The following is a 20,177-nucleotide window of genomic DNA, read 5'->3' on the forward strand; positions in this document are numbered from 1 at the left end:
TAGAGAACGGCGCTGGGTGAGGGGCTTGGTGGTGGCAGCGCAGTCTCCATAGGCGTTATGAGTTTGGCTGGGGGCCGCGCCCCCCGGAAGACCGCGGGGAACCGGCTCTCTGGGCTTCTGGAAAAAGAGGAGGAAGATGAGTTCTACCAGACGACTTATGGGGGTTTCACTGAGGCAAGAGCCGGGCCCAGGAAGAGGGAGGGAATAAAGCTAAAAGGAGTCCTGACGGAGAGAGAAACCTCGGACAAAGAAGGGGGCGGGGGAGAGGAGTGCTGGTAGCTGGTACTGGAGATGGGGTGGGCGAGATGGGGGGGATAAACTGGAGTCCTAGCAGGGGGAGCCCTGAATGGTGTTGGAGGGGTCAGGAATGGAGTAGTTGTCCGAAGGACCCCAGACTGTGGCTGAAAACTACTATTTCCTTAACTGCATCTCAGCGCTTCTGACGTCTAGCATACGCCAGGCACATCCTAGTCACGCGGTGTATATTCGTTGGCCTACTGCCTGGTTATTCACCTGAACTGTAGAAAAGAATCTCTCAGAAAAAAAGATAGAGGGACTTAGCCAACTCCTTTTTTCAGCTTTCATGTATCGTTGTAAATGTTTTCTTAGATAACTGTTTCTTGACTGTCCTGAAAAGTGACCCCATGTATGTCCTTCATAGAACATATTTTAGTTTGTAGTTAGATATATTTTGTTTATACCTTCCAATAGACTGTAAGTTCTGTAAGGTTAGAGATGATCTGTTCTGTTCAACAGTGTACATCCGAGTGCCTAGTCCAATGACTGGATTGAGTTGACACTAGTTAAATTTGTATTGATTGAATCTGTCCATTTTTTAAATGTGTCAAGTGTCTAAAGCAAGCCAAGCACTGTGATAGGCGCTGAGGAAACAGAGTATTAAAAACACCACCTTATCCTTACATTGTCCAGACTCCAGTGGGTGACCTAGCTGAGTTAACAGTCAGTTAAAATATCGTGTGGTAAGGAGAAAAGTGTTAAGCATAGGGTGCTATGGTAGCACTTGGGAGACAAAGTTGTTTGGGATGGGCATCCCTGGGAAACGTGATGTTTAAGCTGAGGACAGTTTGAAAAGTGAGCCTTGGCTGGATGGAGAGCAGTAGGACTGGAAGCAGGGAGAGAATGACCATTAGTCCTGGAAGAGGGTGGGGCGGAATATGTAAAGGCACTGAAAGCCTGCTCTGGGACCTGCACAGCTGCTCTCATACTCCAAACCAGGAAGGAGAAGAATAGAGGGAGTAGGCCTGGGCCCATTCTTGTAGGGTGTTGTGAGCCATGTTAAGTTTTATTCTTCACTCAGAGGACTGAGAAGATTATTTCATGGTCAGATTTGTGTTTTAGAAAGATCACTCTATAATGAGGAAAATGGTAGGAGGAGGCAGTGAGAGTAGAGAAACATGAACAGGAGGAGTCAAGAGAAACTAAGGAATTAGAATCCACAGGACTTGGTGACTGATTAGGAATCATTACTTAACACAGCCATAACCAATTAGTTTAAAATAGAACCTTCTCATCTCTCCTCCAAAGGCCATTTTCCTATTCCTGTCATTTTACGAGTCGTTATTTAATATGTACCCTTCATGCTTCCAAAAAGGATTTAAGAAGGCTTATGATATAAACAAAAAGTAGGAACAGTAAAAATAGAGACAGATGAGAAGTAATTGTACCAGGAGCCTCTGCTAAAATGGTAATAACAGTTGATATTAAATTTAGCTGTGAGTTTCCTGGCAGCCAAATCCTGAATTTCTTTTTTTGTAAGAAAGAAGCATTTAAGTTCTTTAAGAGAGATATACTTATTCAGCATTAAGTCCTAAGGAGAATTACATCCTTGTAAATAAAATAGCAGGGGTTTGGTAGATGATGTAAAAGCATTCTTTTAACTAGTCATGTCTCTTAATGACCCTCGATAAAAGCCAAAGGAATGATAATAAATCCGTAACTTAGTGAAAGCATTTCAGTTGGGCACTAAGCTAATATGTAGTTGAACTACTACCCTCTGGTGATATGATTTAATACCAGGTCAGGGCTGAGGGGATTAATGTGTTCTCAGGCTGTCTTTCACAAACATTAGTTGGGAGGAAATGATGGTCACCAATACAAGACTGAATACTGGCTGCCTTGGCTTGTCAACTGTGTTATTTGCTTGCTTTGGCACCAAGTGCACCAAGAGTAACCCGTCAGTCTCGTCAGTGATTGAAGAGAAAGGCACATGTTTGAGGTGCTGCCCTGCTCAGTTAACTCCCCTCCTCCCAAGCATTTTTTTTTCCTCTCTCTTTTCCTGTGTGGCTGCTGTTTTAGCCCAAACTCAGGCTTAGGCTCTACTACATGTTTTCTACTCCAGTCCATTCCACCACCTCCAGAACTTTCTGAAACACTCCTTGTATGTAGCTTTCCTCTCCTCCCAAATCTTCAGTGCCTTCCCATTATACATGGTGTGAAGTGAAAGTCGCTCAGTTGTGTCTGACTCTTTGCAACAACATGCGTTATACAGCCTGCCAGGCTCCTCTGTCTGTGGAATTCTCCAGGCCAGAATATTAGAGTGGGTAGCCATTCCCTTCTCCAAGGGATCTTCCCAACCCAGGGATCGAACACAGGTCTCCCGCATTGCAGGTGGATTCTTTACCGTCTGAGCATGGTAGTAGGACCCAACTCTTTTTCTGTCCCAACTCACCTGAGGAATGAGACATATTTCTCAGTAACTTTGGCTTACTTCAGCGGTGATTATCAGTGCTGGAGCAAGTAAGAGGGAGAGAATTGAGAATCACTGTCCTGCAAGATAAGATCATAAGTTTAAAAGTTAAATGTCATTAAGTCATGACATTTACATTTGTCTGTATATCGAATCCCTGGAGAAGGAAATGGCAACCCACTTCAGTATTCTTGCCTGGAAAATTCCATGGGCAGAGGAAACTGGCCAGCTTCAGTCCATGGGGTCACAAAGAGTTGGACACGACTGAGCTCTTAGATTGAATGCAACCTTCTTTTCAAATCTTGTAGCCCTATAGGGCATTCAGTTAATGCTGGAAGAAGGCTGTGATGGAGCCTAGGAAGTCTCCTAGGAAAGGCAGTCACCTAGGAAGACTTCTTGCCAGAGACAAACCTGCTTTGCTTAGGTCTAAATCCTTATTCCGTAAACATGCTGTACACATTCTTGCTTCTGCACCTTTGTTCCTGTCATTTGCTCTGCCTGGAATTCCCTCTTCCCTCTTGGCTGTCTAAATACTAGCAGTATTTTAAACCATGGCTCAAGTCCTCTTCATTCTTTAAAGTCTGAAGCAGAGTTTAGTAAACTACAACCTGCTGGCTGAATCTAACCCACTATCTGTGTTAATCTGGTCCTTTGCAGAAAAAGTTTGCCAACCCTTGGTCTAAAGGAATAAAGTCTAACATTTAGACTTTTCCAGGCCATCAGTCCATTGCAGGTGTGCCTTCCTCTGATCACTTATAACATTTTATTGCCATTTGGTAGTTTATATGTTGCTCTGTATTAAAACTTCCATTTATAATGATGTCTTTTCCTATACTTGACTGTGAGACCCTGAAGGTGGAGACCAAACCATATCCTTTTGTACCCCAGCACTTAACACAGTGTGCTTCAGGTAAAGGGCAGTCAGTTAACGTTGGAAAGGGTGGTGCTGGAGCCAAAGACCATCAGCCCTTCTTGCCTGAGGAAAATGAAAGGTTAGGCTGGGAAGGAGAGTGGGGCAGCCCTTATCAATAGGCAAAGGGATTCTGTTCCTCCTAGAGGGGCATTAATAACTGCTGCCAGTGAGAACGGCATCTCCCTATGTCCTCAGGAATCAGGAGATGATGAGTATCAAGGGGACCAGTCAGACACAGAGGATGAGGTGGACTCTGACTTTGACATCGACGAAGGGGATGAACCATCCAGTGATGGAGAAGCAGAAGAGCCAAGAAGGAAGCGCCGAGTAGTCACCAAAGCATATAAGGTGCAGGGGAGGCCTGGTTTTCTTGGACTTCCTTAATTTGTATTCTCCCTTTCATCAGGTCCCATTATGCCCCACACCAATCCCACTTCCTGCTGTGCTGGTTTTCTCTTCCTAAGGTCTTCATTGTCTCCCAATATCTTCCCTTCCCTGGTATCTGATTTCACTCTGTCCCCAGGAGCCTCTCAAGAGCTTGAGGCCTCGAAAGGTCAGCACCCCAGCTGGTAGCTCTCAGAAGACCCGAGAAGAGAAGGCACTGCTTCCATTAGAACTACAGGATGATGGCACTGACAGTGAGTGAGGATGTTTGGGTCAATAGAGAAAGATGAAGTATGATGATAAAATACTGTATTCATATTAAGTTTACTGAAGTTGATAACTTTACTATGAGCATGTAGGAATAATTCTAATTAGGAAATATACACCGAGTATTTAGGGAAGAGAGCTATGATGTTGATGTGCATAACTTAACTCTCAGATTATTCAGAAAATACGCACACACAGATTGCAAATAGGGCAAAATGTTAACAGAGGATTTGGCAAAGGATTCATGGGTGTTCTTTGTACTATTCTTAACTTTTTCGTAAGTTTGAAATGATTTCCAAATAAAAAGCTTTAAAATTAAATTCAGAGAAGGTAGACATGAGTTCAAAGATTTCTCCCTCTATGATTTCCTTCCCAGGTCGGAAGTCCATGCGTCAATCTACAGCTGAGCACACACGACAAACATTCCTTCGGGTACAGGAGAGGCAGGGCCAGTCACGGCGACGGAAGGGGCCCCACTGTGAGCGGCCACTCACCCAGGAGGAGCTGCTCAGGGAGGCCAAGATCACAGAGGAGCTCAACTTACGTTCACTGGGTCAGTCTTTGGTTTTGAGAACAGTGGGTAGAGGGGCTGAGAAGCACAAGAAAAAGTTAGATCTAGAGGCCCCAAAGAATTGGACAGATGGAGATTTGGGACAAGAGAAATCAGATGAAAGATAGGGGGAGAGAAAGTGATTAGGAGCAAGGAAGTAGGCAGTAATGAGGGCTCTGAAGAACAAGTTATATTAAAGTGCTTTGGTATAAAGTAGGAATCGTATGGAAAGGAGTTCAGATTCTAACTCCGCTGTTCACTTGCTATAAGACTGCAGGCAAATTACTTACAACCTGCTTGCATCTTTCTTTCCTTGTTCACAAAATGTGATGAGATGATAATACTACTTTAATGATCATGAGAATTAGAAATTCAGTAGAATCAGTCTGTTCATGAGATACATTGCTTTAAGGTAAAAATTCTGTAAGGTCTTTTCAGTTTATGTGCTGTTGGGCACACAGTCCTGTATGGGAACATACAGTACAAAAGCATACATTTCTTTAAGGGACGGTGAGCATTCTCAGATCATGAGAGACGAATGAGGGAGCAGCAGATTTCACTCTCTGCATCATGTGCTCACTCTGGACCATATGTACATTGAGTAAAATAACAGGTGAAATCTCTACAATATTTGATTTGCTATCTCTCTCTGAATCTTTTTTTCATCAAACACATATAATTGAATGTGCATAACCCAAATACAGTTCTACTGTGATGTGGAAAATTGTTTACCCAGAATATCTGGGACCCAAATCATTTTAGTATGATGGTATCCTTGGTATCCTTAGGACTTCCTTGGTGGCTCAGACGGTTATGCGTCTGCCTACAATGTGGGAGACCTGGGTTCAATCCCTGGGTCAGGAAGATCTCTTGGAGAAGGAAATGGCAACCCACTCCAGTATTCTTGCCTGGAAAATCCCCTGGACGGAGGAGCCTGGTAGGCTACAGTCCATGGGGTTGAAAAGAGTTGGACACGACTGAGTGACTTCACTTTCACTTAATTCATTTTAGTTTAATGGTATCAGTAGTTTTGAAATGTAGATACCTACACTCCAGAAAGTTCGCTGGTGGTCTAGTGGTTAGGACTCAGCGGTCTCACTGCCTTGCCTGGGTTCTATTCCCAGTCAGTGAAGCACATCTTTGGGGCTTCCCTGATAGCTCAGTTGGTAAAGAATCTGCCTGCAGTGCAGGAAACCTGGGTTCAATTCCTGTGTTGGGAATATCTGCTGGAGAAGGGATAGGCTACCCACTCCAGTATTCTTGGGCATCCCTGGTGGCTCACCTGGTAAAGAATCCACCTGCAATGTGGGAGACCTGGGTTTGATCCCTGGGTTGGGAAGATCCCCTGGAGAAGGGAAAGGCTACCCACTCCAGTATTCTGGCCTGGAGAATTCCATGGACTGTGTAGTCCATGCAGTCACAAAACAGTTGGACATGACTGAGTGACTTTCACTTTCACTCCAAAAGACCACAAAAGATTTAATTAATTTTCAACATTTTCAGGGTGTATTGTCGTGACTTTTAAAAAAATATTTCTATTTGGCTGTGGTGGGTCTTCGTTCTGCCCTCAGGCTCTGTCTCATTGCCGAGAGCAGAGGTTCTTCTTCATTGTTTAGGGTGGCTTCTTGTGTGGAACACAGGCTCTAGGGCATGAGGGCTCAGTATCTGTGGTTCATGGGCTTAGTTGCTCCATGGCATGGGGAATCTTCCTGGACCAGGATCGAACTACTGTTCTCTGCCTCAACAGAACAGATTCTTTATTTATGTGTTTTTAATTGAATGATAATTACAGTGTTGTATTGGTTTCTGTCATACATCAACATGGATCAGCCGTAGGTATATATATGTCCCCTTCCTCTTGAGCCTCCCTCCCATCCCATCCCACCCTTCGAGGTTGTCATAGAGCCCCAGTTTGAGTTCCCTGAATCATACAGCAAATTCCCACTGGTTATCTATTTTACATATGGTACTGGAGAAGGAAATGGCAACCCACTCCAGCGTTCTTGCCTGGAGAATCCCAGGGACGGGGAAGCCTGGTGGGCTGCCGTCTATGGGGTTGCACAGAGTCAGACACGACTGAAGCGACTTCGCAGCCGCAGCAGTGGTAGTGTATATGTTTCCATGCTACTTTCTCCATTCATCCCACCCTCTCCTTCTTACCACCCCCATGTCCATAAGTCTGTTCTCTATGTCTGCATCTCTACTGCTGCCCTGAAAATAGGTTCATCAGTACTACTTTCTAGATTCCATATGCATGCGTTAATATACGATATTTATTTTTCTCTTTCTGACTGACTTCACTCTGTGTAATAGGCTCTAGGTTCACTCATCTCATTAGCACTGACTCAAACTAGTTCCTTTTTATGGCTGAGTAATATTTCATTGTATATATGTACCACAGCTTCCTTATCCATTCACCTGTTGTTGGACATCTAGGTTACTTCCATGTCCTAGTTATTGTAAATAGTGCTGGCAGGCAGATTCTTAACCACTGGACCAACAGGGAAGTCCAGCTGTCATGACTTTAAAAAAAAATTATTATTATATTGGCTTTAAAATGGGAAATATACCCTTTATCTGTATAATGGCAATGCCGTGCTTTAAAACAGTGGTTATCTCTTTTTTTTAAACAGTGGTTATCTCTTAAAACATATAAATGGCTGAGAAATATCACAAATAATGAGGTGACTTGATGTCACTATAATTATAATCTGCTGATGGTTTCAGGCCACTGTAAAGAGAGTGATTCCCAGGCTTCTGACATAGGAGATCCTGGTGGCGCATGTTTGGCAGGAGAATTGAACATGTTGGATTTGAGATGTCTGTGAGCAGTTCATGCAGTGCTGAGAAATCAGATAAACACACAAATCTTGTGCTTGAACAAGATATCTGGGCTAGAAATACTAATTTGGAAGTTTTTGAATGTGGATGGTAATTGACACTGGAGTGGATGAGATCACTCAGGGAGAAAACATAGAGGAAGAAGGGAAGGCAGAGGCTCAAGAAGGTCCTGCAGACACTAAAAAGTAATGGTCTCCTACAAGAGGAGGAGCTTAGGAAAGGATCTGAGGGAAGGCCAGAGAGTGGGAAATGCCAGGAAAGTTTGTCTTAAGAACTCTAAGGAAAGAGAATGTTTTGGGGCAGTAGCTGCTCAGTCTTGCTGAGATGCCAGTGAAGAGAACTGAGAAGTGCCTGTTGATTTTGGTGACATGGGAGTCAGAAATTACCTTAGGGAGCATTTTTGGGGGAGCAAGCCATTGGGAAGTTGTTGGGAAGCCAAACCTTTAAAATTTGGCCATGAAGGGTAGGAGAGGAACAGTAGGGGGTCTGGGGTCAAGACAGGGTTTGTCCCTGTTCTCTTTTATTCAAAGATTGGAGAGTATGTATTTTTGGTGAGATGTAACAAAGAATTTTAAGACAGAAAAGAAAGGATCATTAATAGTGTAGGGTTTTGGAGAAGTGGGAGTCAGGGTGGGAGCTAGGGCACGGGTAGAAGATTGGCCTAAGTTAAGAGGGAGGAAGTAAGGGTGGCTCATAGCTATAGGGTTGTAAATCCAGAGCAGGCCAGTATAATGGTTCTCATCTGATGTTTTTTAGGGACTGTCATTTGTCAGGTGTTGGGGATAGAGTTGGAAGCTTGAGAGTGAAGACTGAAATTGTTGTGGAGATAGGATCATCTGCTGGTGTTGGCAGGTCTTCTGAAGTTTGGGAATATGAATTTCTGGTGGTTTCATTCTACCTGTTGTGTAACTTTTTTCCAGTACTGCTCTTCGTTCCAGGTTTGGGCGAAAGAGTTCAGATTGATAAGAGAATGACTGATGAAGAGAAAAGGAAGGCTGGAAGGAGTGATAGAATGCAGAGATTTTCAGGTACTTGAAGTACTGAAGAACTAGAAGAACAGAGGTATCTAGGGTAATGGAGCAAAGAGAGCTGAAGCGTGGGGCTCCACAAGACCCAGGCACATCCTGCCCGGGGTGTGGGAGAATAAGCAGCCTCCACCAGAGGGCTGCAGGGAGTAGTGGCCTCTACGGATGACAGGTTTCCTGTAAGGCAAGTTTTGGAAGGTATGCTGAGTGAGAAACTTGACGAAATAGATGAGTTGGCTGATTATAGAGCAGAGGTTACAGAGGGTACAGGAAAGTGTTGAGAGAAGAGTTGAAAGGTTGGCTCAAGGGAAAGCAATATTACCATCCGGAATTCAAGTGTAAAGGAGATTAAATCACTGGGGAAGGTGAAGGGGTCAGGGGAGTAGGTATCCAAAGGACTCTTCTGGTCATACTTTATCTAGAGCAGTGGTCCCCAACCTTTTTGGCATCAAAGACCAATTTTGTGGAAGATAATTTTTCCACGAACCAGGGTGAGGGGGATGTTTCAGGATGATTCGAGCGCATTACATTTATTGTGCACTTCATTTCTAATCTAATGTTGCTACTGATTTGACAGAAGGTACCAGTCCTCGGCCCAGCGGTTGGAGACCCTTGCCCTGGAGAATTGTGTTCAGAGTACCCACATTTAAGGGGGACAGAGGGACCAGGAATATTTGATCTGTGTATACATTAACAAATCTTTATTGAATTCCTGTCATGTGTGGAATGCTGCGTGACCCTCATGATGTATAGGTAACATGAGGCACAGTCACTGCCCTTAGGAGACGTGTGTACCAACAATGAACCGCCACAGAGCAGTGTCACCGGGGCCAGAGAGGGCGACTGGCGAGCTAGAGAGGAGGGCCTGAAAGAAGGACAGTTACTCAGCTCAGCTCACTGTTGCCTGTGAGAATGCAGATACAAAGTTGCCAGATTTTCTTCTTAGTTTTTCAAAAGGGCCCAGAAACCTCTGTATTTGAATGTAATTTCCTGACTTTTAAATGTCAGCAACTAATTCAGATTTTTCTTTAAAACACTATGCAAATCAAGCAGGACACATAAGGGGGCTGCTATCTTGCAGCCTCTGCCATAGATCATGGTAAGTACAGGAACAGAAGGATGTTTTTGGCACAGGTGGCAAAGGAGGGAGTGACTCAGAACCATGTTGTATGAGGAATGGTTCAGTAGAAGGGGTACTGTGATCAGCCTGAAGAGAGATGAGCACTAATTTCAACTATTAAAGGACTGTCAAGTGGAAGACAGGTTAGATTTATGTTCCTTTTGGCCTTAAAAGGTGAAACAGTATCAACAGGAAGTATATTTCAGCTCACAGTGGGAAAGAAGGGGGCTTCCCTGGTGGCTCAGTGGTAAAGAATCCACCTGGCAACGCAGGAGACATGGGTCCAATCCCTGGTCCGGGAAGATCCTAAATGCTGCAGAGCAACTAAACCTATGCACCACAACTACTGAGCCTGTGCTCCAGAGCCCAGGAACCACACTACTGAGCCCAGGAGCCACAACTACTGAAGCCCTTGTGCCTAGACCCAGTGCTCCACAACACCAGAAGCCACCACAAGGTGATGCCCACACAGCGCAACTGGAGAGTAGCCCACACTCGCTGCAACTAGAGAAAAGTCCACGCATCAACGAAGATCCAGCGCAGCCAAAAACAAATAACTCAGTAAATAAATAAATAATTTTTAAAACGTAGGAAAGAACTGTAATCACTAGGGAATCCTAAAGAGGCAGTGTGCTGCCTTAGATAGATAGGAGCAAGTTGACAGAACAGTAACGAGAGGTTAGAGGAAATGAGCAGGCTCCTCGCCAAAGGATCCCCTCCAGCTCTGAAGTCCTACTGTTCGGAGCCAGTGAGGAATCGAGTGAACCTAAGAAATGATGAGCAGGGTGTATGTCAAGAGGGGCAAGCAGAAAGCTTAGGAAATGGGAGATGCTTGAGGGCTTTAGAGGACTTTGCTAATTGGCTTGGGTGAGCAGTGACTAGACAGCCAGGAGGGTAATTAAGAGACTATAGGACAGGACTGGGGTTTGGGAAGTGGGGAACTGACCATCCGCTCATTCCTTCCTGAAGAGACATATGAGCGGCTCGAGGCTGACAAAAAGAAGCAGGTCCACAAGAAGCGGAAGTGCCCTGGGCCCATAATCACCTACCATTCGGTGACCGTGCCACTGGTTGGGGAGCCAGGCCCTAAAGAAGAGAATGTCGATGTAGAAGGGTGAGTGAGTGAATCTCGGGGAAGAGAGTGCAGTGTCTCCCTTCTGAATTCAGCTTGTGTTCCCTTAGCCCCATTTCACTTGCTCTCCTCACACAGCTCTCCTAACACTTGCATATCTTTCAGATCCTTTTCCCATCAGCTCCGATTTTTCTTATAGTCTCTCTCTCCTGTTTTTCCATCCAGCCCTGCTTTGTTTGTCCTGTCTGTCACTTAATAGATTCTCTCGGACTGTTGCCATCCACTGCCGCCTGCTCTTTCTTCAGTTCTCTGATCTCTTTCTTTACCTGTTGTCTTCACCTCTCAGCTCTTTGTGTTTTTCTCTGTCTTTTCCCTCAGACTTGATCCCGCTCCCATGGCTTCTGCATTGGCTGCCCGTGCTGGGACTGGACCCGTCATCCCTCCTGCTCGCTGCTCACGTACCTTCATCACTTTTAGTGACGATGCCACATTTGAGGAATGGTTTCCTCAAGGGCGGACCCCAAAGATCCCCGTTCGGGAGGTCTGCCCGGTGACCCATCGGCCAGCCCTATATCGGGACCCTGTTACAGACATACCCTACGCCACTGCTCGAGCCTTCAAGATCATCCGTGAGGCCTACAAGAAGTACATCACTGCCCACGGACTGCCGCCCACCGCCTCAGCCCTAGGCCCTGGCCCACCACCTCCTGAGCCCCTCCCTGGCTCTGGGCCCCGAGCCTTGCGCCAGAAAATTGTCATCAAATGAAGGGATGTCTGGTCCTTAGAAACCTCTTTCCTGTCCTAACTTAAGGTTCTTAAGCTGGGGCTCTTAAGAAGCCCTGCTTCTCCCCTTTGTCATCGGTGATCTTTGCCCAGCTCGTCTCTGTATTTCTTTCACATCTTTCCCCCTAGTTCCTACAGGTTTGTGTTTTTTAATCTAATAAAATAGAAAGATCCCTTTTGTCTGGTGTCCAATCTAGGGTTGGGAGCAAAAAGTATTTGTGAATGAGTTTTATATTTGTTTAATAGCTTTTATTATGAGTCATCCTTTTTATTCTTTATTTTTTTAAGGGTTTTTTTGGGGGGCCACACCATATGGCTTGTAGGATCTTAGTTCCCCAACCAAGGATCAGCCCTGGGCCCTCAGCAGTGAAAGCGCCTAGTCCTAACCACTGGACCACCAGGGAACTTCCAGAGTTTCCCTTTTTAAATTGTAAAATATTAATTCCTCTAACAGTTTATAAACACCTTAAAATTAGACACCAAAACAAAATCCTTGTACTCACCTCTATATCTCCTTATAGTCACTGCTTTGAATATAGCAGGCACTAAATATTGGGTTGGCCAAAAATTTGGTTCAGGTTTTCTGTACGATACCATGGAAAAACCCAAACAGACTTTTAGGCCAATCCAGTAAGTATTAATAGGAACTGTGATTCGTAGAAGTCCAGTTTCTGGGACTCGGGCTTGGAGGAAGGGGAGGAGGTGCCATGGCTGTTAGCGGCCACTAGAGGCTCTCAGGGCTGGGCAGGGTATGGGGGCTGTGTATATGTGATCTCCCACTACCCCCCACCTGGCCAGAGCTAAAATAATAAAATGCTGAGCTCACTGTTCCCCCACCCTCTCCCTCGGCACCGGCTCCTCCTGCTGCCCAGACGGTGCTCCAGCAGAACAGACAGACCAACCAACAGCAGGGGAGGTGAGAAGGGAGGTGGCGACCAGGACTGGTAGGTGGGGAAGGCAGGGGGCTTGTGGATCAGAGTCTGGTGGGAGATGGGAGGAGAAGAAGGGCTCCTACTGGGAATGATGTGGAGTGTGTCTGCCTCTCTGTCACTCTGTTTCTGTCGCTGTCTGTCCTCTCCCTTAACTTACGTTGTCAATGTACGTATCTCACACATTTTCTCAGTCTTTCATATTCAGCATGGTGTGTATGTGCGGCTTAAAAGATCATGCAAGTTTAATCCTCTCACTGGTTTTAGAGAAAGTATCCCATTTAGAAAGCATTTCCCACCCATTAGACTGGTGTCGCCTTCCCGTCCAAAGCCAGGGACACATTGTGTGAACTCAGTACCTTCTCCTAATGCTGCGCCACCCCTCCCCCAGTCTGGATGTCTCCCAGGTCCTCTGAGCTCTCACTTTCCCTCAGGATTTAGGATTTTAGCAAACATAATGAGATCTTGATCCCTCACAATGAAAGGAAATGAGGGTGGAGTAAGAGCACTATCTATCCCCCCCCCCACAAATCCTCCTTGGTTTCTTAAGCCAGGTTAGGAATAACTGGATTAGGGGGAAGAGAGGCGGAATTTCCCTGAAGCTCTCTGCCTGGCCCCCTTCCTTGCATTAGGAATTGGGCTTGGGGCCAGCTGTGATGGCAGGGCTCCTGGCAGCTGTGCTAGGGCAAGAGGCACCAACAGGCGAGGTTAAAGGGAGGGGTACTGCCAGGGTTTCTGACAATGGGGAGAGGGATTCACTCTGCATACCTGGGATCCCCATCCAGAGTGGCTGGAAGCTGTGGAAGCGGGAAGGAGGCTCCGGTTCTAACTAAACAACCCAACCTTCCCCCATTTTCCCACGGCCAGCTAGATCTCTATCCGCCAAGGCAACCAGCTTATTTATTGTTCTGCCCCACTGGCTTGTCTGTTTCCCTTCTGTGTCCATGTACATCTTGCCATTGTCCAACCACTCTCTCCCTATAACCCAGGCTCCGTGAGTGCCACACAGTGGGGAGGGGGTGGGGGCCATCATGTCATCGTATCAAAAGGAACTGGAAAAATACAGAGACATAGATGAAGATGAGATCCTAAAGACCTTGAGCCCTGAGGAGCTAGAACAGCTGGACTGCGAACTACAGGAGATGGACCCTGAGGTAGGGGCTCCCACACGGGATCGGGCAATCCCGAGGCAGTAGGAAAGGTGTGGGGCCCTGGGGGACTGAGACCAGGGTGATCTACAGGGCTTAGAGTCCTAAGAAGCTCAGGGGAACAGTGTCTGGAGATGCTTTAGAGAGACCTGGAGGTGCCCCAGGCCAGAGGGGGGCCCTGACTCGCTCTCTAAAACTCATCCCTAAGAACATGCTCCTGCCAGCTGGACTAAGACAACGTGACCAGACAAAGAAGAGCCCAACGGGGCCGCTGGACCGAGAGGCCCTCTTGCAGTACCTGGAACAGCAGGCACTAGAGGTCAAAGAGCGTGATGACTTGGTGCCCTTCACAGGCGAGAAGAAGGGTATGGGATCTCTAACATCCATGCCTCCTAGAACCCAGTGGTGGTCTCTCACATGTCCCCGTTCCAGCTTTCTTCTCACTTGCCCACTCCTAACTGCCAGGAAATCAGCTGCCTACACCTGCATGCCAACTTACACTCCAGCTCTTAGAAGTGATCAAGGGGACCCAGGAGTCCTGAGCTTGTAGAGGACTCAGGTTTTACAGTAGCTCCTAGTGACCCAGCATTCTACCTCCTGGAGAAGGAAAGGAAGCTGGAAGCCAGGATCTTAGGAGAAATGACCTCGACCTGAACCATCCTCATCTCCCCATCAGGGAAACCCTACATCCAGCCCAAGAGAGAAATTCCAGTGGAGGAGCAGGTCACTCTGGAGCCTGAGCTGGAGGAGGCGCTGGCCCACGCCACGGATGCTGAGATGTGTGACATTGCAGGTGGGCAGCTGTGGCCAGTTGAGTTGGGAGGATCTGGGGCAAAGGTCGTGAACATGGCATGGGACTAGTGGGATGTGGATGTTTTGAGAAACCCTCAGATAGTGGTTTTTAATTTTTGTCTATATGTGTACACTCATTTTTAAATTTAGTAAGTTAACATCTCAAGGGCGATTTTACAGGGATTATAAAACAAAACTATTTTGGCTGCAAACAGCAGGGTCTGACAGACCCCCTCACCCTGTGGTGGCTCCTTAGGGACCTTCCCTTCACCCTGTCTCAATGTTTTGAAAACCACTGCCTTACACAGCTTAATGGAAGGGACCCCTGGGACCAAAAGTGGAAACCTCTTTGGAAGAGGTCAGGCTTCAAAAATGCAATAGATCCAGAATGAGGTGGGTGGGGGGCCTGGAACAAGCACGTTTTCCTCATTCCCTGTGCCCTCCTCTGCCTACTCTCTCCAGCAATTCTGGGCATGTACACACTGATGAGCAACAAGCAGTACTATGATGCGATCTGCAGCGGAGAAATCTGCAACACCGAAGGCATTAGCAGTGAGTGTGTTTGGGAGCATGGCGCCCAGGGCTCCTGGCAGGTGTCCCGAAGTCTGAGCAAAGGTAGCAAAGGGTGAAACGAGGCAGTCAGGGAGCAGACATAATGCATACGTGATGAGAGAATGAATGGGGAGGAGACTGTGGGGGACATGTTGGGGTTTCCTTCCTCCCCTCACCCACCAGGTGTGGTGCAGCCTGACAAGTACAAGCCAGTGCCAGATGAGCCCCCAAATCCCACCAACATCGAGGAGATACTGAAGAGTGTCCGAAGCAACGACAAGGAGGTAGAGGAGGTGAACCTCAATAATATCCAGGTGTGTTATCTGACCCCATCCTCTAAGCAGTAACACTGGCCTAACTCTGCTGTCTTATGAGTTCCCTGGCTCACCCTCTCCTATTCCCCTTTGATAGGACATCCCGATACCCATGCTAACTGAGCTGTGTGAGGCCATGAAGACAAATACCCATGTCCGGAGCTTCAGCCTGGTGGCCACAAGGAGTGGTGACCCCGTTGCCAATGTAAGGCTAGCTGGCATCCCTCACCCTCTCCCTGGACATGCTTCCCTGGCAGGGCTGTCAGAAAGGGTTGCGCTGGGGGTGCTATTCCCATCGACTTTCTTAGGGGAGACCTGCTGGAGACTCCTCCCCTCAGTCCTTTGACTCACAGCTGTGAAATCCTGATTGTCTTCCTAAAGCACCAAACCCTCTCAACCACCCCCAACTCCACTGCACACGTCACCCCACGGCTTTCCCCACTACCTACCCTCCCTCTGCCTCCCTGGAGCCCCACACCCAGCTCAAGGACTCTTCTCAAAGAGCTGTCTCCCTCTCGCTCCTGTTCTTTCTCTCCTCAGTCATCTGTGAAACTGTACCCTAACCCTAATCCAAGTCCCTACTACCCAGGCGGTGGCTGACATGTTGCGTGAGAATCGTAGCCTCCAGAGCCTGAACATCGAATCCAACTTCATTAGCAGCACAGGGCTTATGGCTGTGCTGAAGGCAGTTCGGGAGAACGCCACACTCACTGAGCTCCGAGTAGACAACCAGGTCAGCCTTCCCTTACCCTAGTCTTTGCAGTCAGCTAACACTCACTGATCCTCTTCCCTGGGGCAGCCATAGACAGGATCTCATCTGATCTTGTTTGAACTCTCCCTCTTCTTATGAGGGGAGCCAAGGCAGCACCTCTTATCACTCATTACGGAGAATGAGTCTCTTTAACCTTCCAAAGGGTTGGTGGTCTGAGATGGTGAACAATCCAGACGAGGGGTGCTGACGGCTTCCATCTCGCCCTCCTCCAGCGCCAGTGGCCTGGTGACGCGGTGGAGATGGAGATGGCCACCGTGCTTGAACAGTGTCCCTCCATTGTCCGCTTTGGCTACCACTTTACACAGCAGGGGCCACGCGCTCGGGCCGCCCAGGCCATGACCCGGAACAATGAACTGCGTGAGTAGCTGCAGATATGGTGCGTGGGGGAGAAGGCAAGGAGCTGCAGAAGCTGGTGGATGCCCCTGAACGCTAACTTAGTGACTAGCAGCCGGGTGCTGCCAAAGTGACATTCACAGAAGTTCAAATACCATAGGTAACCTGAAAGTAGACAGCAAAACTCCTCTGCCCAAGTATACCAGTAGAGAGGCAAAGGGAAGGTAGTCACAGCCATTGGGGCCATGTGTTTTTATTTGCCCTGTTGTCTCTTATTTTAACATGGCGGGGAGGAGCATGCTTGGTGACCTAAGACATTACCTCTTTATGAGTCTGGCCAAGGAACTAGAAAGGAGAAGAACACCTTTGCAGGAGGCAAGAGATGGGATAATGACTTGTGTTTACTCTTCTTCCTTTACAGGTCGCCAGCAAAAGAAGAGATAACACTACCTTTCCCTTTACCAACTAAGGCTCGGAGCCCTGAAAGCTTAAATCATCTGTCCCCCCTTTCCTGTAAATAAAGGCCCTACTGTCCACTCTGCCTGCCTCCTTCCTTGGGCTTTGGAGTGGAAATCTTGGCGCTAAACCCCAAGGGTTACTGCCAATTCATCAGGGGATTATTTATACTCTGGGGATCAGCAGGCAGGGAGGTTCAAATTACCAGGAGGAGGTGGGGGGAGCTCCCTCCCTTGGTGTTCCCCATAACCCTGCCAATGCCTTTAGTCTCTTCTACTTTCACAGGGTGGCTGTTTCCAGACATGTCCAACCCCTCCTTGCCGACCAGTGCCTACCCACAACCCTCATGTTATTGGAAGGAGGCAAGGACTTTGAGTGGAGGTGGAGAAGAAAGCAGAAAACAAGAAGGGCAAAAACCTCCTTCTGACAGACTTATTAATAGGGCACCAGGCTGCATGCAGCTGACGCTTGGCATGACTGTGGGAGAAAGTGGGGGAGGGTTAGAAGTGTGGGGAGCTGTGTACCTTGCAGAGAAGAATTGGCTGGGCTGAGAATGAACAGATCTGAAATCCTGAAACAAGGAACCAGAGTCAGGGAAAGCTGGGCTCCCAGCGCCTGCTGTAGTTTATTTGTGAAATGAATGGGGAAAGAGGATGTCAGTCCAAGGGGAGATCAGGGGGTTCCTCCTCATCAGAGTCAAACTCAACATTTTCATCTTTTATCCATCGACCTCGTCCATCTGGGATCCATCCAGAGCTGGAAACACCAGAAAACAGAACTGGTCAGGAAAAGAAGTTTATTAAATTAATAAAAGCATGTGTGTGAGTGCTCTGTCATGTCCAACTCTGTGACCCCATGGACTGTAGCCTGCCAGGCTCCTATGTCCATGGGATTTCCCAGGCAAGAATACTGGAATGGGTTGCCGTTTCCTTCTCCAGGGGAATCTTCCCAACTCAGGTCGAACCTGCCTCTTGTGCATTATAGGAGGATTCTTTACTGCCAAGCCTCCTGGGAAGCCCCAATAGTTCTTTCTATCTAACTGTAATTAATTTCCTGAACTATTTGAAAAAAAGTTACATATGTAAGGAGTCTTTGTGCATGCATGCATGTGTGCTAAGTTGTTTCAGGAGGAACCGACTCTGTGACCCTGTGGAGTATAGCCCGCCAGGATTCTCCAGGTAAGAATACTGGAGTGGGTTGCCATGCCCTCCTCCAGGGGATCTTCCTGACCCAGAAATCGAACCTGCATCTCCTGCACCGGCAGGTGGTTTCTTTACCACTGCGCCACCTGGGAAGCCCCATGGGGATAAGTAAAAACACTTGAGAAGCTCTGAAACAAGGAGGGTCAGAGAGAAAAGGGAAAAACTGAGGAAAAATTCTGCATACTCACCTTCGAAGGGTGAGGTAATGATCCAGGGCCCGTCTTCTTGTGGGGCTCATAGGTGCGGGGGATGAGACAGTGGCTGACTCCTTGGTCTGTGAACCAGCCTCAGGCTCAGGTTCTCTACTGATCTTCCCACCTTGGGGTTCAACCTCTGGGGGTGGCAAAGGGGGGCGAGAGACAGAGGGACGAGGGGCTTCTGGTCTGGACAGAGAAGAATCGAAGTCTGTAAAAGCAGTAAAGGAAAGGGCCTAATCTCCTGTGACTCCCAACTCCTTATAGAAGTGCTTCTCAATTCTGTGTTCCTCAAGATATTAGTAAGTGTTCTGCATAAAAAAAATTTTGAAATCTAGTAAATTTAGGAAAGTCTAAATTAATCTTTTAGGGTTTTTTTTTATCTTACGATTTTGTAGAACACTTAAAATACACTAATTTTTAATCAAATAGGATTACAAAGCACTTTTTTAGTTACAAAAATCTTTTTCCTGAAATACAAGTTAACACCCCCAGAACGCTTAGTATTTCTCAGATTACAATTAGGAAAATAATCACTTTAGAGCTATCTCTTGTCCCTCCCTACCTCTGGCTTTCCCATCCCACTGACCTGTACTTCCGGCGGCAGCAACTGTTATAGTGAGGAGCTCTGTGCAGAGCACTCTGAGTGATAAGTCGAGTCTGGGTTAAGAGAGGAGCCTGGCATGGAGACAGAAGACAGAGTCAGAGCCTTCAGAGCCAGAAACAAGCCAAAGTCCTTCAAGCCTAAGGTGTGCAGCACGTCCTGCCTGGAACACAACTTCCCCTTACCTCTGCTGTGGTCTCTTCTCTCCTGAGTTCATTATGCTGTCTTGGATTCTGCTCTGTGCCCTTTCCTGGCGGCTTCTTGCCATAGAAAAGCTGCAGGCCTGAGGAGAGAGGGGAAGAGGATTAAAAGCAGGGCACCAAGGGTGGTCTGAAGAGATTTTAAGGGTTTACACTCTATCGTCTGTCTTTTCCCAAACTTACTGGACAGATGTTTTTTGCCTGCACGGTGGGCAGTCAACATGGCCAGAGTGTCCAGGACAGGTCGGTGGGGACAGATGGCACAAGCAAAGCTGGGGAGTAGGAAAGATAATTGGTCCCTGGGGAGTGGAGTCTTGGTCATAGGTCCCACCCCGTCCAAGCATTCATTTCCAAAGCCCAACTCCCAAGTCTCCCAGTCTCCACCACCCACAATCCCTGTTACTCCCAGCCAAAGAATTCTAGATACTCCCGCTCTCCTCCTTAATAACAAAAGTTCTTGAGCCGCTAACTTCAAAACCCTTAAACTTGATCCACTCTTCGCTCTCACCGTCCATCCCGTAGCATCAATGCCTCATCCTCTGGAATGTAACTGGCAAGCAGGTCCCCGACTCTTCGTTTCTGCAGGGGACAGGGGAAGAAGTCCGGACGGGATCAGCTGGATATGAGGGAGGGATAAAAGGGAAATGATAGAGGAGAGGACTCAAAGGGAATAGACCATGGGAGAACACACATCAGTCACCACCACCTCTAGTCTTTTGGTTCTCTCCACCCCGCCCCCCAGTTGTTGCCACAGCAACAAAACAGCTCCTTTACAGCCTTCAGAGGGCAGGTGAAGCTGCTTCGGACGCACTCCTCTCCGCCTACTTTGAGCACATTGAGTTGACTCCAATCGTCTCCTTCCCTCTTGAAAGACATCAAGACTGTGAGTCCCAGAAATCAAAAACTCTATCCAGCCGCCTTCGCCACTCCTTTCAGGCCACCGTAGCGGGAGTGGGTCGTCTCCGTTCCTTCCGGTCTCTTTCCGGCTGGCCCCCTGACTTCCGGGGATGTGGTTCCAC

At 47.4% G+C, this 20,177-nt stretch overlaps 3 protein-coding genes across 6 annotated transcripts; 2 read left to right on the plus strand and 1 right to left on the minus strand.

Moving 5' to 3' along the window:
* VPS72 (vacuolar protein sorting 72 homolog) lies at positions 1–11,840 on the plus strand. Its single transcript, NM_001015658.1, has 6 exons — positions 1–174; positions 3,816–3,968; positions 4,144–4,258; positions 4,648–4,824; positions 10,777–10,921; positions 11,258–11,840. The coding sequence occupies exons 1-6, from the start codon at positions 58–60 to the stop codon at positions 11,643–11,645; spliced, it is 1,095 nt and encodes a 364-aa protein (NP_001015658.1). The 5' UTR covers positions 1–57; the 3' UTR covers positions 11,646–11,840.
* Positions 11,841–12,532: 692 nt separating this feature from the next.
* TMOD4 (tropomodulin 4) lies at positions 12,533–17,041 on the plus strand. 2 transcript variants are annotated; one of them, XM_005203852.5, is made up of 10 exons: positions 12,533–12,606; positions 13,581–13,745; positions 13,948–14,104; positions 14,416–14,532; positions 14,994–15,083; positions 15,267–15,397; positions 15,495–15,602; positions 15,987–16,130; positions 16,382–16,526; positions 16,924–17,041. In XM_005203852.5, the coding sequence occupies exons 2-10, from the start codon at positions 13,623–13,625 to the stop codon at positions 16,944–16,946; spliced, it is 1,038 nt and encodes a 345-aa protein (XP_005203909.1). In that variant the 5' UTR covers positions 12,533–12,606; positions 13,581–13,622; the 3' UTR covers positions 16,947–17,041.
* A 518-nt stretch (positions 17,042–17,559) lies between these two features.
* Positions 17,560–20,154, minus strand: SCNM1 (sodium channel modifier 1). Of its 3 annotated transcripts, none has more exons than XM_005203850.5 (7): positions 19,984–20,154; positions 19,667–19,774; positions 19,342–19,430; positions 19,144–19,241; positions 18,944–19,032; positions 18,349–18,543; positions 17,560–17,714 (listed from the first exon to the last, which is right to left on the minus strand). In XM_005203850.5, exons 2-7 carry the CDS (start codon positions 19,681–19,683, stop codon positions 17,615–17,617), a joined length of 588 nt encoding a protein of 195 aa, XP_005203907.1. In that variant the 5' UTR covers positions 19,684–19,774; positions 19,984–20,154; the 3' UTR covers positions 17,560–17,614. The 3 variants fall into 3 exon arrangements, with proteins under 3 accessions (XP_005203907.1, XP_024841822.1, NP_001029426.1); XM_024986054.2 differs by having other exon boundaries at positions 19,667–19,737; positions 19,933–20,154; NM_001034254.2 differs by having other exon boundaries at positions 17,565–17,714; positions 19,667–19,737; positions 19,984–20,097.
* Positions 20,155–20,177: the final 23 nt, after the last annotated feature.

The sequence above is a fragment of the Bos taurus genome, chromosome 3 (assembly GCF_002263795.3).
Source record: "Bos taurus isolate L1 Dominette 01449 registration number 42190680 breed Hereford chromosome 3, ARS-UCD2.0, whole genome shotgun sequence".
NCBI lineage: Eukaryota > Metazoa > Chordata > Mammalia > Artiodactyla > Bovidae > Bos > Bos taurus.

Bases quoted from the DNA above. Each gene is read 5' to 3' on its own strand.
- VPS72 (NM_001015658.1), top strand. From the start codon at position 58: ATGAGTTTGGCTGGGGGCCGCGCCCCCCGGAAGACCGCGGGGAACCGG. The intron at 4,259-4,647 runs GTGAGTGAGGAT...TTTCCTTCCCAG, and splicing joins ACAGGATGATGGCACTGACA to GTCGGAAGTCCATGCGTCAA. The intron at 4,825-10,776 runs GTCAGTCTTTGG...TCCTTCCTGAAG, and splicing joins GCTCAACTTACGTTCACTGG to AGACATATGAGCGGCTCGAG.
- TMOD4 (XM_005203852.5), top strand. From the start codon at position 13,623: ATGTCATCGTATCAAAAGGAACTGGAAAAATACAGAGACATAGATGAA. The intron at 14,533-14,993 runs GTGGGCAGCTGT...TACTCTCTCCAG, and splicing joins TGAGATGTGTGACATTGCAG to CAATTCTGGGCATGTACACA. The intron at 15,084-15,266 runs GTGAGTGTGTTT...CTCACCCACCAG, and splicing joins CAACACCGAAGGCATTAGCA to GTGTGGTGCAGCCTGACAAG.
- SCNM1 (XM_024986054.2), bottom strand. From the start codon at position 20,034: ATGTCTTTCAAGAGGGAAGGAGACGATTGGAGTCAACTCAATGTGCTC. The intron at 19,242-19,341 runs GTAAGTTTGGGA...CTCTCTCCTCAG, and splicing joins AGGCAAAAAACATCTGTCCA to GCCTGCAGCTTTTCTATGGC. The intron at 17,715-18,348 runs GTGAGTATGCAG...TGGTGTTTCCAG, and splicing joins CATTACCTCACCCTTCGAAG to CTCTGGATGGATCCCAGATG.